Source organism: Tubulanus polymorphus, chromosome 10 (assembly GCF_964204645.1).
Source record: "Tubulanus polymorphus chromosome 10, tnTubPoly1.2, whole genome shotgun sequence".
Lineage (NCBI taxonomy): Eukaryota > Metazoa > Nemertea > Palaeonemertea > Tubulaniformes > Tubulanidae > Tubulanus > Tubulanus polymorphus.
Window position 1 is genome coordinate 3,572,458 of NC_134034.1, and position 18,769 is coordinate 3,591,226.

Sequence of the window (18,769 nt, forward strand, 5' to 3'; positions counted from 1 at the left end):
CAGTTTTATAGACCGGTACAATGCATATAACTCTGGTCCCAGATTCAGAAAAAGATTTATCAAACTCCCACCAATGCAACTAAGGAGTCGATATTTTTTTAAAAACTTGTCCGGGTAGGTTCAACTCAACTGACTCTTACCTTCATGGATTGTCCATCTTATCTTTTTGATTGGTAGATTTGATTTGATTTAATTCGTCAGCCCTTATAAACTGGATTTGAATATATTGGTAATTGAATTGAATTGACCGGCAACCAGTCTAGCCCCGATATATTGATGACGTAGCGCACGCTTTTCAAAAAACAATTATTAAGATTTATCAAAAAATAAAATCAGAGTTATATATTTGATTACAAAAAATGCAAAAATTCACAGTTGTAATTGTTATTTTGAAACCCAAATATTGATGACGTAGTGCACATCGACTCACACGGAACCCCTCATATAACGCATTATACTAGGTATCAAATGTATATAAACATTATTGCAAAGTCGAAAAACTGCAGAATATTGTGTAAACCTGCTATTTTACAGGCATCTGCAAAAACAGACAAGTTTTTACGGCTTTCCACACGCGTAACTGCGTAATAGTGACGTAATACGCTAAAATGGCTCGTAAACGTCACGCGTCACGGTGGAGGCTCACATGTGACCGAAACCCACGACCGCGTGTGTGCGTCTAACTAACATACGTGCCGTAGTTCAAATGACGGTCACACACGTTTTAGACGTTTACGTTTGAACGCGGCGCTGCTTCCGTCGTCAGGGCAATAAATCCTCGTTAATCCGCGACTTTGATGTGGTTTTAATCTGAACGGCTTTCCGCGCACTCCCCGGTCGGTCAATAACTTTTACGTTTATGACAACGACGGAAAATAATGAATGAACCCCCTCCAGTCGCATAGAGATTACTGGATCTCATTCTCCGGATGCCTGCTGCTGGTGACATATTCCGTGGATGTTTCAGTGACGGGTCGACGCTGATTACCTGTCTATACGTAATATAGAAATTAGTTCTCATCTCCCGGGTGCCGACGATACATGCAGTTAATTAATTCCAAAATGAACTTCCGAAAACAGGTTCTTTCCTATTTCTATGCGTATTTTGATCGTCGCGCGAGCCACAAACCTGCAGTTTTACAGTTGTGTGGGCTTAATTGGACTCTGGATCCAGTCCCACAGTTGTGTGGGCTTAATTCGATTCTAGACCCAGTTCCACAGTTGTGTGGGCTTAATTCGACTCTTCACCCAGTTCCACAGTTGTGTGGTCTTAATTCGACTATGGACCCAGTTCCACAGTTGTGTGGGCTTTATTCGATTCTGGGCCCAGTTCCACAGTTGCGCGGGTTTAATTTGACTCTGGATCCAGTACCACAGTTGCGCGGGTTTAATTTGACTCTGGATCCAGTACCACTGTTGCGCGGGTTTAACTTGAATTTGGATCCAATTCCACAGTTGCATGGGTTTGATTTTGAATCTGGACACACAGTTCCACAGTTGAGTGAGTTTAATTCGACCCTAGATCCAGTTCCACACAATCGAGTGAGTTTAACTTGAATCTGGATCCAATTCCACAGTTGAGTGAGTTTAATTCGACCCTAGATCCAGTTCCACACAATCGAGTGAGTTTAACTTGAATCTAGATCCAATTCCACAGTTGAGTGAGTTTAATTTGAATCTGGATCCAGTTACACAGTTGTGCGGGTTTAATTTGACTCTGGAGTCAGTTCCACAGTTGTGTGAGCTTAATTCGACTCGGGTTCCAGCTCCATAGTTGCGTCGGTTCAATTTGTTCGTCAGAGATGCCCCCAACCATTATCTAACTCCGTGTGGACGCGGCTCTACAGGTGTATGGGCGTGTGAGTGTGTGGATTTACTGTAGTTCTACACGCGGGTTCACACAAATAATAAAAGTTGCTCGTGGTGTTAATAACTAAGAACGTTGTAACAATGCTTTAACGCGTCATCGACACGCCCTACAACGTGCACGTGACGAGCATTCGCGAAAACAAGCGCAGCGAGAGACAGGTCAACAAACGTCCATCGAAGAGCTGAAACAAATAGAGATATTTCGAGCATTCGTGAAAACAAGCGCAGCGAGAGACAAGTCAACAAACGTCCATCGAAGAGCTGAAACAAATAACAGATATTTCAGATACATCCTCTTTATTTCATAGAATACAAGTAACATAATACACTTTATATACGATATCATAGTATATATATATAATATATATTAATATATTAATCGTAATAATCAACATTAAATTAAAATCGCTGATAGGGAGCGGACAAAAAGAAGAACGTACATGTTTACAGCTCAGACGAGGGAAAGGCGGAAGGTGACTAAGGTGAGGGAAGAATATAACGGAACTAATTTCGGCTAAAAATGATGATACGCCGTCTCTCCTAATCGGCCGGGTCATTTCGTAAAAGCTTGATGATGATTTTTTTTTCTAAAGTGATGACCCGGCTGCTGTGCAGAAACAAGGTCCCAGTTCCACAGTTGTGAGTTAGAGTTGACTCTGGGTTAAAGTTAGTTCATTTTCGATGAGTTAACTCAGAGTTAATTCTTAACTCACAACTGTGGAACTGGACCCAAGGATTTTTGTCGACGACGCCTACGATGGGTTAAACCCGGGAATCTCCGTTCATCTCATTTTCATATTCCCCTGACGACACGACGCGAGGGCGGAGCCAGGATTTTGTGTAAGGTGAGAGACCAGGTTACTGAACGGGCACAATAGTAATCAAGAAGGGCACCACAACCTGGCGAGCGGCTTCATAGTGGGACCATCCGGAGGCCCTCACCCGGAAAATTTTGAAATGTTGGTGTTCTCCAAGGCTATTGATGGCTGTCACGAGGGAAAAACTCATATTGACTTTAAAAAATGAAAAAAAACATGAAAAATTTTCAGGACACCTAAAAAAATTTATGACTCTAATTTCCACGCATTAGCTTCCCCACAAAAATCCACCGCCCCTGATTGCCCGTAAAAGCTGCTGGTTTTGTTCATGATTCGTTGCTTATATTTATGTAACGAATTCGTTTCTTAATTTCCGAAAGCGGATAAAAAAAAAGTTAAAAAATAAAATGTATACTTAACGTCTAATAGAATGTGCTGCCCTCTAGTGGGAATACAAGGAAAACCGGAAGTTAGGATAGGTAAAAAGCCTATTGAAATAGCTATGAACGCGTATTCAAGTATTGAACAATAAGCAAAAAAGAAGTGCATAATTCGAGGGGAAAAAATCGCAATGAAAATCACAGTTCCTAGCGAAAATACGTGCTAGGCCTAACGGAGGTCTTCACCGAATCGATCAAAAGAAACTAAAATTCGATATGAAATTCGTTGAAAATCATTACATATAAATCGTTGAAAACGTGTGTAACGCCAAAAAAAAACTGCTCTTAAAAGGAGGTAATTTTACAAGCTTTTGCCACCAAGCGTATAGTACAGTTGAACCTCGTTAATACGTTAATACATTATTTTATTATGGCTATTCTTTTTATTACCGGTAAATGTATTTTTATCATTATTTCTATTTTCATTTTAATAATAATAATTATTATTATTATTATCATCATTATTATTATTATAAGAATTATCATTATTATTAGAATTATTATTATTATTATTAATATAATCATTAACATTCTTTATTTAGGAATCAAATAACAACATTAGAAAATTGTGCAGGTGATAAAAAGATAATGTAAACTATAAATCGATGGATAACAGAAGAAGTTAGAAACTTGTATCCATAAAACGTGGCCCAAGCACATATGAAAATCACTCAACACTCACACACACACGTCACGGGCACACGCATATACATTCGAAAATCATGACAAGGCAGTGAAAACGTGACTCATAAATTCAGATCAACATACATTAAACAGATATTAAACATATTGACCAATTAACAGATGATACTAGAAATTCTTTTTATAAACATCAATACACTACGACTTCTTTTGAAGTTGGATCGAGTGAATTCCGATTAAGATGTTTAAGATGAAGCCAGTTTTTTTTACGGCAATATCACTTTTGCCTACAAGCTTCGTATTAACGAGGTTCCGCTGTGAGAAACACTAATGCATTTTCGAATAAAATTTATTATAAGGCTAAACAAAAATGATACCTTGTTTCTCCGCAGCGGCCGGGTCATTTTTGTAAAATATGATAAAATTTGTAAACAGTTCACTTCTATAGTGGCCGGGTCTGTAATGGTAAAATTGATCACGATTTAAAAAAAAGTAATGTATAGGGTAGATAGGCGGCCGGCCGGGTCAACATTTAAGCTCAGCAGAGCGGAGAAACAAGGTATCAATTTTTTTTAGCCTAAAGAAGAAGTTTTGATTATTGCTGGAATGGTCGGTGAAAATTTAGCTTCCATGTTAGTCGATGCGTACGCCATCTGGTAGATGTAGATGTTAAAAGCTATACCCTTCCCAGTAAGGAATTTCGTTGCGTATGTGACGATGCTATTAGGTTCGAATCCGATTATCTTCCCTCGGCAGGGATTCGAACGCGATGGCATCGAGACACTGCCACGGCCCGAAACCCTGTGCCCGATTCGCCCCGGGTGCGTAGGTCAAATCAGAATCGCGTTTAACTTCAGCCAGGAATATTCCATCGGCGAAATCCGCTTCATCGATTAAACAACAGACAGTCTAATTGGCACCGTGCCCCAGACCCCCTTATTGCTTTCATTTGCACCCCAACCCTTTCAAAATGATGGATCCGCCCCCTGATATCTGCCAACCGATGACGAGCTGTGAGGATGGAACGCAGTAAAGTCAACTGATGTACCACGCCAGCCACGAGGCTGGGGCCAGTTGCACAGTTGTGACTTAAGTCCACAATTGGTTTTAAAGTCTAAGCTATGACTACGAAACCGGCCCCTGGTTCGATTCCAAACATGTATAAATGACGTGAAGCATGTTCCCTCGTTTTTGGGAACATGTCTGACGGACGCCAGGGGGCCGGTTCCATAGGCATGGCTTAGACTTAAGACCAGTCTAAACAGTTTAAGTTGTATATACGTTATAGTTCAATCTAACAACTTGAGACCAGTCTTAACATTAAAAGACCACGTCTTTCGGACTCAAGTCTCGTTTATGGAACCGGCTAAGCCCGGTGTGGGTTTGAGTACCCACTGTTCATATGAACATTTCACTGAGATATCTTTCAAATCGAACAAAAGCGGTTTATATCACACATATCACACATACATATTATCAAATGTTCGTTTTCATTTATCAGCATACAGTCAGTCATACGTAGCAAACAGCGGTAAAACAGAAATAGTTCAGAAATGTCAACAATATAAAATTTGAGGTAATGGCAACACGCATTCGAGATCAGTAGTGCCGGCAACCATACCACATAATTTTCTTATATTCCAGGTTTTCAATAGAGGATTCCACTTGTGGCAAGTGAGGATCCGCCAGGTGTCACTAGTGTGCAGTAGGACATCGACTACTGCAGCAATAGAGGATTCCACTTGTGGCAGGTGAGCATCCGCCAGGTGTCACTAGTGTGCAGTAGGACATCGAATACTGCAGCAATGGAAGATTTAACTGGTGGCAAGTGAGAATCCACCGAGTGTCGCTAGTGTGCAGTAGGACATCAACTACTGCGGCAATAGAGGATTCCACTTGTATCAAGTGAGGATCCACAGGCTTTTTTGATAATCTTCGGATTCCTAAGTAAAAAATCCAGTTCAAAGGTGAAAATGAACTAATCTAGAATAAAGGGATAACTTAAAGCCCGACATATACGACACAAGAAACACCGAAACGCTGAATCAAACATGCGATAAACTCGCTTACCGACAACGCACATCACACAGGAACACAAAAGCCCCAAGGGGCAGGGGCACTATGGCTGGTCTATCGGCTTTTCATAAACTGGCAAATGACACATTCAGTGTGTTATATTTTTGCAAAATACACTCCCCATTTGTAAAGTTATAGGCTCGCAAACATGTTTCTGTGCCCGGCTGTTTCCGTGTTTACCCGCGTCGTATGCGTTACACTTAAAACCGAGAATCCGGTTATCTAGCGGTATAACTGGCGTTGCCGCTTTAATCAATTCAAATAACAGCAGGGGAATTGCACGCGAATCACTTCAAATCACCTTATATACACTCTTAAGGAACTATTCTACCAATTGTCAAGAGACACGCCATCTATCGGTGGAAACTAGTTACAAAGAGTAGTCATTAGAAAAAAGATCACATTACATCCTTCTACTGTACATTGAAATCATTAAAAAAGAAGCACAAAAAACAGAAAAATCGTTTTTCAACTTTTTGATCTGTCTTTTTTGCCGTTACCGGCAGCAGTCGCCGCCGCGTTCGTTTGTAAATCGGAATTCTTATTTTTTCTATCACCGCCGCCACCAGAGGGCGCTACTATTCGTTGATGCGGAAGAGCGTTCGTTTTCGGAATGGAATAGTGCGTCGAGATGCCGTACGGTTTCAGATGGTAGATCAGGTATTCGAGAATGTACATCAGGTTCGGCGCGACGTAATGAAACGTGACGGCGTAGTCGCTGCAACAATCCGGCCCCTGAAATTAGAAACGCGGACAATATGGCGTCAGTAACGATTTCAGAAATTGTCGCCCGCGCAACCAACAGATGAACCCACGCCTGTCACTCAGCACTCATAATTGTTCTATTTTTTCCTTCACCCTTCGAAATTGTCCTGAAATTGTCCGACTAATTTTAATAAAGGACCATGGGTTCCAGTAGGATCAACTGAGTAAATTTTAGTTTTAACCACAAAATCTATTTGTTCTTGGATTTGCAATAATGTGCAAACAGCTGATGAAATCATGGTACTGTAGCAAGCATGTTCAACGTTGATAATATCCATGCTAATGGGTGTTCCCTATGAGTCACAAGTACGTGATAGTGAACAGTTCTTGATAATGTCGCTGGGAAAGCCCTTCTAGAGGGTTTTCCAAGTGATGCCCTTGTGAAGGGCTTTCTCTGTGATGTCATGAAAGTAGGTCAAGCATCGATAAGTAGAAAGGGGGAAAAATTCATTAAAATTTAGCACATTTTCTTCCAGCACATCCAAATGGCTTAGAGCTGATGGACGAAACTTGCCATATTCAATTCCAACACCTATTTCCCTCCATATGAAAAAATATCATATGTTCCAGTGGTTAAAATTTGTGCCACCAAGAGCTAACAGAAAGTTACTCTCAGAACCATTCCATAAGGAGGAACAAAGTTGATCCTAAAAAAGGCCTGACAGTAGATGCATCGGCATCATGCACTACAATGCGCTATACAGAGACTGTTTGAAATAAGATAAGACGATTTCATTGTACTCTCCTACTATTTTAATACTTAACTAACTATTTGTCCGTAGATATTTACGAAAAGAAGAAAAATTGAAAACATTTCTCAAAACATATGATTACTACAGGCGTTTTTACGAGCATGCGATTTTTGCGATCGATTTCGTGAACGATTTGCTCCGATCGTACGATCGAATCGAATGTTCGTAAAAATGACGATCGATTTGGCTAATCACATGACATAAATATGGCGACGTTGAGGAAAAAAATGTATGGTTTTGAACTACCCTCTGCCGCCAACTTGGAAATCAAATCGCCAAATCGCTCGACGAGCGAGTTGGTCGATTTCAAAAATCGATCGGAAAATCGTGTTCGTAAAAACGCCGATCGTGAAATCGATCGCAAAAATCGGTGCTCGTAAATGCGTTCCTACGATCGATCGCAAAAATCGGATGCTCGTAAAAACGCCTTACGATCATATGTACTATTTATAAGATTACGTATTATTTACAATTCACTACAGGACGGAGCTATATAAATCTAAACCATTTTTGAAGAATTTCACTAATTGGAGTTTTTTTTACGGTAATGTCAAAGTTTCTAAATATGTCTAAATTGAGAAACAGTTACGATCTATGATTCTATTTAAACCGAGTGCTCATCACGCCACCTAGCGGGATAGCTGGCGTTACGGTTCGGACTTTCATTCACTCACCTCTTTAGCGGGAAAGTAGTTGTAGCTCCAATACCACATATTCTTCGGCAGGATACCGCGTATTAAATGGTGCTCCGGCACGAACGGGTGAAAGCGTTCCTTGCCTTCCGGGTCGCGAGAATCCCCGGCCACCACTTTCACCTTTATTAAATAAATCGATTTATTTCTATCATTATTATTAATATCGTTATCATCATTATCATTGTAATAATTATTATCATACTCCACTCTATAAACATTTCATTAACCCTTTTTTTCCTAAGGGGCCTGAACGTCCTAGTGACTGTACAGCCTCTAAAACATTAGCACTCCGTAGTGCCGAATTTCACTAAGTAGCGTCAATTACTCCTCAGAAAATTCAAGGGAAAATCCAAGTTTGTCACAATACCGAATTAGCTAATTTGTTGTAATTTCCACGCGTTACAAGCTTGTTTATCTTATAGTAACTAGTCAAGTCTTTCATATGTCATAAGGTTTGATGAGGTGGGCCACCAAACTCGTGTCTTTTTGGCCTGCCGAAATTCATCCAAACAAACTTGAATTTGTAAAATGAGCGCTCAGATGTGTCATGTTCGTACTCTGAATACTGAGAAATAGAAATAGGAGGAAGTTGATTTCTGTTCGGTATTTCGAGGACTTATGCGTCTAGTTTATGATAAGCTATTGGGTTCGAATCCCGCTATAACCGTTTTCGTGCAGCATACGAAAAAAGTGGCGGGGCAGATTCGGGCGGCTTGAGGAGTAATAGGCAGGGCGGATACGAGCGGCTTGAGTGCTAATGGGTTAAGGCTCTGTTCAGGTCCGTATCATCGAGCTACTAATTCTATCATGCATTCTATTTGTAACTTCGTATTCGTTGATTGATGATCGAATAAATTATCATTATTATTAGTATTGAAATTATTGTTATTACCTTCTCCAAGCACAGCCCCATTTCGACATCCTCGGCGCCGCCGTTGTCGCGACGGCAAATCGACTTGTTCAAGCCCTGCTCGATGAACGTCGTCAGCGCTTTACGACTCAGTACGTAGCCGGCGCCGCCGCTCATGTAGCCCTGCTTCACGTACGGCTTGAAGCGGCGGCCGAAGTAGATCGGCTGCTCGCTCGAGTAGTTGCGCAACATATGCCGCAGATTCTCGACGATCACGTACGTGTCGTCGTCGGCCTTCAGGAACCAGTCGCCGTCCTGCAGCAGGTGGTCGTAGCAATAGCGAAACGCCGCTTTCGTCTTGCCCCACAGTTCGTTGCGGCCCTCTTTGACGTCCAGTTTAACGGCCGGTAGTTCATTATTAACGGCCGAACTGATGAACACGTACTTGTTGCACCGTTTCGCCCACGTGGCTTTGATATGGACGGCTTTCGATTTGATATTCGACGGACTCGTCATTATCCAACAGACGATACGCACTTTTTTGTACAATTCCGCGGCAACCGAGTCGTCATCTGTGCAGAGAAGAGAAACATAGTATTATCAGCGGGTTCAAGGTTTCTTGTACCCCTCAACCCACTGAGTACCACTCAGGATAATATCAGCAGGTTTGAGGTTTCTTGTACCCCTCAACCCACTGAGTACCACTCAGGATAATATCAGCAGGTTTGAGGTTTCTTGTTCACCTCAACCCACTGAGTACCACTCAGGTATTATTAGCAGGTTTGAGGTTTCTTGTACCCCTCAACCCACTGAGCGTCACTCAGGGTATTATTAGCAGGTTCGAGGTTTCTTGTTCCCCTCAACCCACTGAGCGTCACTCAGGGTATTATTAGCAGGTTTGAGGTTTCTTGTTCGCCTCAACCCACTGAGTACCACTCAGAGTATTATTAGCAGGTTTGAGGTTTCTTGTTCGCCTCAACCCACTGAGCACCACTCAGGGTATTATCAGCAGGTTTGAGGTTTCTTGTTCCCCTCAACCCATTGAGCGTCACTCAGGGTATTATTAGCAGGTTTGAGGTTTCTTGTTCGCCTCAACCCACTGAGTACCACTCAGGGTATTATTAGCAGGTTTGAGGTTTCTTGTTCACCTCAACCCACTGAGCACCACTCAGGGTATTATCAGCAGGTTTGAGGTTTCTTGTTCCCCTCAACCCACTGAGCGTCACTCAGGGTATTATTAGCAGGTTTGAGGTTTCTTGTACTCCTCAACCCACTGAGCGCCACTCAGGGTATTATGAGCAGGTTTGGGGTTTATTTTATCCCTCAACCCACTGAGCGAGGGTATTATCAGCAGGTTTGAGGTTTCTTGTTCCCCTCAACCCACTGAGCGCCACTCAGGGTATTGTCAGCAGGTTTGAGGTTTCTTATACCCCTCAACCCACTGAGCGCCACTCAGGGTATTATTAGCAGGTTTGATGTTTCTTGTACCCCTCAACCCACTGAGTACTACTCAAGGTATTATCAGCAGGTTTGAGGTTTCTTTTTCGCCTCAACCTGCTGAGCATTACCAGTAGGGGGCGGTCTTGACAAGATTTCTCAACAATGATCGATGAGAAAACAATGCGCTGAAAAACTGACAGCATTGGACACTCAAGGCGAAACAGCTCAATCGAAAACAATAGAATAGTCATACAGATGAATATCGCGATATCAGTTATATGAGTATTGTACTTCAAACGACAGAAGCGGAAATGAACGACCGATACAGAACACCTGTTCCCTATTTCACCCCCTGTAAAGATATCATCAGATTTATACAACGGATTATCGCGTGTATCGTAATCAATTTCTCCGCGGGGGGCAGGATGAGCGATATCCGTCTGTTTAAACACTGCTGCAGATGAATGCGACGTTTAGCCCTACCAATGTTCACCATTGAGGGCTTACCGACGAATAATTCCCAGGTGATCGTTTTTTTTTTTAGTCGGTGCCAGGGGCTCAGATTTTTGACGGCCGCAGCGCGAGTAATGTTGTGAGTTTTCTTTTTTTGTCGGCCTCGCGATTGTGGGACCTTAGCTCTTTTTATACTTAATATGCAGGCTACTGTGCTGCCGTCACTTCGATTTTATTATTTTGTTCTTTTATATTATCCACATTGTTTGTACTTCATTGACTTCAAACTCGACTGTTTTTCATTGTAAGATTTAAGAGTTCAATAAAGTTCTATTCTATTCATATATACATTATATGTTACTTACACAAAAAAATAATAGACAGTTTGCAATAATCTACAAAGGCCAAAAGTCAAATAAAAATAAATTCAATTTTCTCCCTGTTCATGGGCACAAATTTGGTGAAAAAGTGGGCAAATTTTTTTCAAAGATTTCACCTCCGCCGAATGAGAATACTGGCTCGAATGATGAAAACAATTGAAAAATATGAGGTTCTCTTTTGATCGCAGTGTGGAGAATTCGAACTTTCCAAGAATCATTTGTTTGAACATATATATATATATATATTGCCCTATCGACAGTTCCCTCTTCTTTAAAAATGGGAATTTTTTAAATCTTTATTTCCTCCTCCAAAATCAGTATATTTGAATAGGTCTCTACCGCGTAAACCGAGCTATTATTAAAAAAGGTAATACAATATTTCGTATTCGTTTCCGTAATATTGTAAATCAATTCGCGAATAAAACATTATACCCTTGGAAATAATCATGCTCCCTCTCCTCTTTCGGCAGCTTTCATCTTTCGACTACCGCGTGCAAAAATAACGAAACCGGGTATATAATCATTCAAATGATATCTTCGATATTGAACATAGACACGCGCAACTACGTCTGCCCGCGTGTTTCCGAACAAATATTTCGCGTTCAGTTTCAAATCATCGATTTTCCGATCAAAAGCAATATTTTCGATTGCGAAATTCATTTTCACGCAACTTCAATACACGATGAAAGACGTGCAGGCAAAAGTATCGACGAAAACGAGTGTGTTCGCACCTGCCATCGGTGTCGCAGGTGTACAGGTGGGATTTTGAACATGTGGCTTGAAGTACACAGATACCACGTACGCGCAATAAATGTTATACATGATTATTGCACTATGTCGATATATCAATGTGTACTGTATCAATCCGTAGCAGCCCTTGGCCCATCTGATATCGAAAATAATCATCGTTGTCTTTCCAATTTTTTATATCCCGCCTTCACCCTTATACGGTACAGCCCCCGGCTTGGAGACATCCTTTTCTCGAAATGTATTTATATGCGTGTGTATTACGTAGTACCGGTAATTAGAGAGGATGAAGTAGATTCATATATTCACCGGACTTTGGCCCGAGATATTTTCCGAGATCACGCGAACATATTTTGCCCGGGGCCAATCCCGGGTACGAAATTCCTGTTCAATTCGGGGACCAAATACGGCCCGGTCGAAGACGTCGGACCAGATCCGAGGCCACATTTCAAAAGACAGACACTTTATCAGCGCACTTTCAAAAACACTTCACACGTGTGTTCAGCACTTCACATCAGACATTTTTGATTGAGAATGAATTACAAAAATCAGATATTAGACATTCTAGGAAACATCCTTTCAACGATGATTGTCCGCACTTAAGTTCAGGACCTTTTTCACCTGAGATATTTAACTACGAACACGAGAAATTTATATCAGCACACACACTCAAAAACTGATTTAGTCAACATTTCACATACGTACGTCCAGAACTTTACACGAGACATTTTTAGTTGAAAATGAACTAAAAACACCAGATATTGGACATTTTTCAGCTCACTTTCAAAAACTGATCATTAAGCATTAAGGCTTCATGCTACAAGATGGGAAATGTCTTGTAGGGGAAAGTTTAGAGTGAGGATTCACTAGTGGTCACTCGGTTGATTCAATTACTTCTACATTTCAATGGGGTTGATTTTCAACGAACTCTGAACTGGATTTTTAGGCTCCCAAATGGAAATGTTGTCAAACAAGTCATCAAATAGATATGAGATTGACGTGCCCAATGAGTGTATGGTAGAGTTTTATTAGAAATTGATTTTACTAATGAGAAAAATTGACTCGAATTTAAATGAAATGTAGAAGAAATTGAAGTGCGGTAACCGAGTAACCACTAGTGACACCTGGTGGGTTCTCATCTGCCTAAGTGGAAGCCTCAATTGCCAGAGTAGCGGCACCGGTACCCCATTAAATTTGAATCAATTTTTCCTATCAATAAATCATTTTCTAGTGAAATCTATACCAAATCTATATCTATCCCATCACTTGTTTGATCATATTCGGATTTGGAAGTCTAAAAGTTAAGTTTAAATTTCATTAAAAAAACAAACTGATTTTCACTAGTGTTTCCCAGGACCCGGTTCCACGGTTCTGAGTTGAATTCGACAGTAGAGTTAAAACATCGAAAATGAACCAACTAACTCTGAGTAAACTCTAATTCACGGTTTTGGAACCGGGCCGGGTGTTATAAAGCGCCACCTGGTGAGGGCCGACGGTTGCCCGTTGTAAGACGAATAGATCATCATTCGGCACATACCGTGGTCGTGTTGATGGGACTCGCTCCAGTTCTGCGCGATTTCCGGCCCGTGCACTTCGAAGTTGCCGTGGTTGTGTGGGTCGCTGGGCGGCAGGACGGCCTCGTTGCTCCGGTGCGGCGCCTGCGCCCCCGCCGCCCTCGAGGCCGACGGACCCCCGGAACTCGCGTACATCACGCGCACGCTCGTCGGTCGCTGCAGCATCAATACGGTGACGAACGCGCCGCCGCAAAACGCCCCGAACAAAAACGACACGAAGAAATTCTTTCCCAAAGACGCCATTTTTTTCTTTCTCGCCGATTCAAAATACCTGAAAAATAAAGCGTAAGTGGTTATTAGATTAGAATACGGATATATTCGAATGAATTTTAGATCCACCATTTTTTTCCGAAATAACAGCTGAGTCAGGGTTTGTATCATCTCTGATTACTTGAATTAGTCTCTTTTTCACAGGGCCCAGTTTCACAAAAATGATTAAAGCCTTAATCGATTTAAGATAAACTGAATTGATGAAGAAATTAAATCGATTTAAGAGTGAAACCTTTTTGTGAAACTGGGCCCAGGATTGTTTAAATCGAAATCTCATAATTTCAGTTGTAATAGAGTATTCCTGAAGATGACTATTAGGACTATTAGGATATAGTCGAAACGTTGAATAAACTACCAGCTTCGGGTACATTTTCGGACTGTGTTTTTTCGTTATTATTGCGGGATTCTCTCTAGTCTATACATCGCTTCAACGCGGATATAGCGTTTTATGAATCGTGATCAGGGTACGGTCCCTGCGGGTCAGTTATTCCAATATGCCGATAATAAAGGAGAAAATTTTGTTCGATTGATATGTACAGTAAGCAGGCGGGTACGTGTAAATTGAGCTGCTATTCAACAGCCCCTTCACGATGGATGCAAATTTTCAAGGACTGGAAAAGTGGCCTTTTTGGATGCCTACCTATATTAGAGCGAGCGGTGTGGGCGAGTGGTTAGTGCGTTCAACTCTGCGTAGCCAGGTCGTGGGTTCCAACCCTGTGCATTACCGTAGTGTCCTCGGGCAAGACACTTATCCTCATTGCCTCTCTCCACCCAGGAGTAAATGGGTACCTGGCCTGATAGATGATTCCTGAGCGTTTGTTAGCAGTTCGGTGTTACTTCTCTCCAGGGAGAGATGACTCCTGAGCGTCTAGCAGCTGCTCGAATGTTACTTCTCTCCAGGGAGAGATGACTCCTGAGCGTCTAGCAGCTGCTCGGATATGACTTCTCCCAGGGGAGAGATGACTCCGGAGCGTCTAGCAGCTGCTCGAATGTTACTTCTCTCCGGGGAGAGATGACTCCTAAGCGTTTAGCAGCTGCTCAGATATGACTCTCCCCGGGGAGAGATGACTGATACATGAATAGAGGTATAGGCTGGGGTAATAATACCAAATTTGGAGCTAATTTGAACTGACTCTGGTTAAGATACTTGACCTATATAAATGACAATTATTATTCATTGATTAATCAATAATACTAAATTAAACTAATTAAATACTTTATGAATCACAAAATTAACATTAATCAATACTTTACAAATTAATTGCCCCCTACTGTGTTGTCTTAACCTGGACCCAGTTCCACACTGTTGAGAGTTAAGATTTGACTCAAAGTTCACTCATCGAAAATGAACTAATCTTAACTGAGAGTTAACTCTAACTCAGAACTGTGGAACTGGATCCTCGATGATCAGTTTAATCTGGATTATGACCTAGTCATAAATGATGTTTAACGCAGATGTAATTATCAGTGATCCCGAAGGAACAATCCCGATTTTAAGCCGGTTTCATCACAGGCCTACCCAAATTGTTTTTCCATGAACAGGGCGAATCAGGCTACACGGCTGTCGCGAATGATCCAAAAACCTCAGGACCCAGTTCCACAGTCGTGAGTTAAGATTTGACCCTGATTTAAAACATTGAAAATGAACTAATTTTAACTCTAACTCAGAACTGTGGAACTGGGTCCAGATTTCTCATAAACCCGATTAAACGTCATTGGACACATGGAACATTGATAATATCTGATTATGATCGATAATACCCCCCCTCCCCACCGTATGAAAATATTCGAAACTCACTACCATCCATATACCATCAGTAAAACAAATGCTATTGAATTATTTTTTTCTAAATATCATTTCATATCTGCGCATAGTGGATAATTCTATTAACCTATAACAACAATCGCTGACATCTGTTGCTTGTTCAAATATACATGTAATAACCCACGTAAGCTCTGCTGTATCTGCCAGTTCGTTTACTTAAAACTTCGAAATTTCAATATCGCGCATTATTTCTAATCGACCGGATATAAAAAAGTCATGCACGTTTTTCTGTATCCCATATAGAATAACCGGGGTCAGGTTTCAGCTCAAATCAGTTAAGTTAGAGTTTTTGGCATACCGAACACTAAAAAGAAGATTCAAAATATTTTTTTTATATATATAACGGGTTTTCTGCCGCTACGCACATTTTTATGTATCCCATATAGAATAACTGGGGTCAGGTTTCAGCTCAAATCAGTTAAGTTAGAGTTTTTGGCAAAGTGAACACTAAAAAGAAGATTCGAAATATTTTTTTTAAATAGGCTATAACGGGTTTTCTGCCGCTACGCACGTTTTTATGTATCCCATAGGCCTATAGAATAACCAGGGTCCGGTTGCACGAAAAAGTTTAGGCTTAATTCAGTTAAGAACCCACCATCCACGATTTCGGCGTCTTATCCGCCAAAATTGAGAACTTCGTCCTTCGCCAGATTTCTCGAGTTTTCCATTCCCAAAGCCGAATAAAAATCAAGAATAAAAACTCTAACAAAAGTTTGAAATTTTTACGACCGCTTAAAATACAAGCTACAAAATACAATAATCATAGACTTTATTTATACAGTGTCTTGTTGCTAAACGAACTACTGAAATTGAGGAATTCATACTGCATTAACGCAGCCATCCAAAACAAATTAGTAGAGTTGCTTTTGCTTTCACGCCCGCGACAGTTTTCAATTAGTGAAAGATTTCAAATAATTACTTTAGGTTAACAAAGCTGTAATAGACCGACGCCGGGCGCCGATGGACATCCCTTTGGTAAACGCGTATATGTGGATACTACGAAGTGTCTTCTTAACCGATTCTGACTAGCTGACAAAGTCAGAAAAAAATGACGTCACTTGACATCCGGTTTGCAGTTCATGGGGAAATCGGAAGTAGAATTACGTCACGCTAAAATCCGGCAGCGAAATAACTAAAATAAGGCCAATTAATGGATCGGGTTATTTCAGAATTTATTTATTTCATGAAATTTCGAACAAGATTGGGTCGATGAATAGTTTAACAATGAACCGCGTTGATCGAATAGCTGAAATTCCCTTAGCAACGGGGAGCGAATTCATAATAAACAAAACGCGCCGGCGCGCCCGGTTCAGCCATCGCAGGTTCGAATCCCGGAGAATTACGTTCTCGCGCGCACGTGCGACAGTCAACCCCAGCCGCAGCGCTGAAATATGTGATCATTCATCAAGTTTAATGACCCTAAAACTGCGATGAGTCGCATTGTCGTACGATTTCCTTAAAATTTCAAGGCAGCGCGGTGGATCGGCGGCACGGTCTCGCTCCGCGGAGCAGCGACATCGCGGTCGGCAAAAACATTAGTCTCCGCCCCTTCTTTCACCAAATAAGGAATTCGATACCGCTGGCCACGTGCACTATTAATTTTGAGCCGTAGATTCCCGGTACTCGACATACCCCCGAGAATTAGAAACAAATAAATATTTTTTTCGCGAGAGAAATCAATTTTTGTATTGACATTTAAATTTTACAACGTGTCTTTCATTATTTCTTGTCTTTCTTTACTTTTCAAATGGAGCTAATTTCTAAATTAACACCAGGTCAAATTCTTCAATCTTGCAAACCGTCTCAGTTTCACCATAATATCGGTTTTTACATTTCGGGTTTTACAAAGTGGTTTATAAACCATTGAAAAATTCCTGATACAAATCGAAATAGTAATCTTTTTAGCAGTGGTAAACCGACCTGCCCCGGGTAGCCAAAGACCAGTTTATATTTAGTAAAGAAATGGGTCAAGTTATTTTCATAGAAAATTGAATTTCATTTGATCTACCGTACAGATGAAATGAACAGGTTTGTCATAATTTTCCTAATCAAAATATAAGCCAAAATTTTTAATAACCAGAAATTAGTCGAACCTTAAGAGTTGAAGTTTCATCTTTCTTTCCCCCACCACTTAACTATATGGCATCAGTTTTCATTTTTCCAAGCTTAACAATAAGAATTGATTTAATTTCTTCAATAATCTAATGCTCGGGGCCCAAATCTACAGAACAATTTCAATATCGAAATAAAATTGAGGTGTTCCTTTAGTCAGTGACACTATTTTGAGTGTTTTTGTTACACTCCATACGTGAACGAGGTTGTTTTCGAATCGTTATGATTTCTTAATCTTAGTATGAAAAATTAAATCAAGCTGCAGTGACGAAGCGTCCGTCACTTAGATTTCATCTATTACATATTAACCTCAAATTTGAACTGATGGTCACTGATCAGTGATTCGAATAATGATGGCATATTTGGCCGTGGCCATTGTTTTGAGAATTGCAAATTCTCTAGCAATTGAAATTGAATCGATCCTTTGTCGATCGATCGAAGAGAGATGGAAAATTATTCGATATTATCTGTGTGGTTATATTATATTCGTCGGTCGACCCATTGGTCGCACCGGCAGGGGGGTGCCAGCCGCCAGTTTTTGAGTTGGCCGGTATCCGATTTGAATTTTAGTGGTTGGTATTATTTTACTTTTGGTCGGTAATAAAGTTACTTTTAGTCGGTATCATAGTTTACTTTTTGTGGTTGTTACAATTTTGGTCGGTACTAATTTTACTTTTGGTCGATATTGGACGGCTTTTGGTCGGTATCAGGCGGTTTTGGTCAGTATTGGGCGGTTTTGGTCGGTATTTAGAACTTAGACACTTAATTTAGACACTGGACGTCTGACTGACAGCGACGACAAAAAAGTCTAAAAAAAATAGTCGGTCAATTTTAAATATGGCCGTAGTAAGTAGTATACTGTAGTAAAAACGAAATCAGTCTTACGACTTACCTGTCCCCGGTCGGTATCTACTATCAAACTATATAAAACGGAACCATCCTTAATCAGTACTCCATCAACAACACATGTGTCGTTTCTCTCATGACAAGCGGCGTCGCGTCGCTCAGGAATTCCGAACCCGGAAGTTTATATTGTCAAGAGGAAAATTCGCAAAATTGTT

At 40.9% G+C, this 18,769-nt stretch overlaps 1 protein-coding gene across 1 annotated transcript; it reads right to left on the minus strand.

Moving 5' to 3' along the window:
• Window positions 1–3,701: 3,701 nt before the first annotated feature.
• On the minus strand, window positions 3,702–18,725 carry LOC141912348 (glycoprotein-N-acetylgalactosamine 3-beta-galactosyltransferase 1-like). Its single transcript, XM_074803600.1, has 5 exons — window positions 18,601–18,725; window positions 13,465–13,772; window positions 8,950–9,479; window positions 8,037–8,177; window positions 3,702–6,580 (listed from the first exon to the last, which is right to left on the minus strand). The coding sequence occupies exons 2-5, from the start codon at window positions 13,742–13,744 to the stop codon at window positions 6,314–6,316; spliced, it is 1,218 nt and encodes a 405-aa protein (XP_074659701.1). The 5' UTR covers window positions 13,745–13,772; window positions 18,601–18,725; the 3' UTR covers window positions 3,702–6,313.
• Window positions 18,726–18,769: the final 44 nt, after the last annotated feature.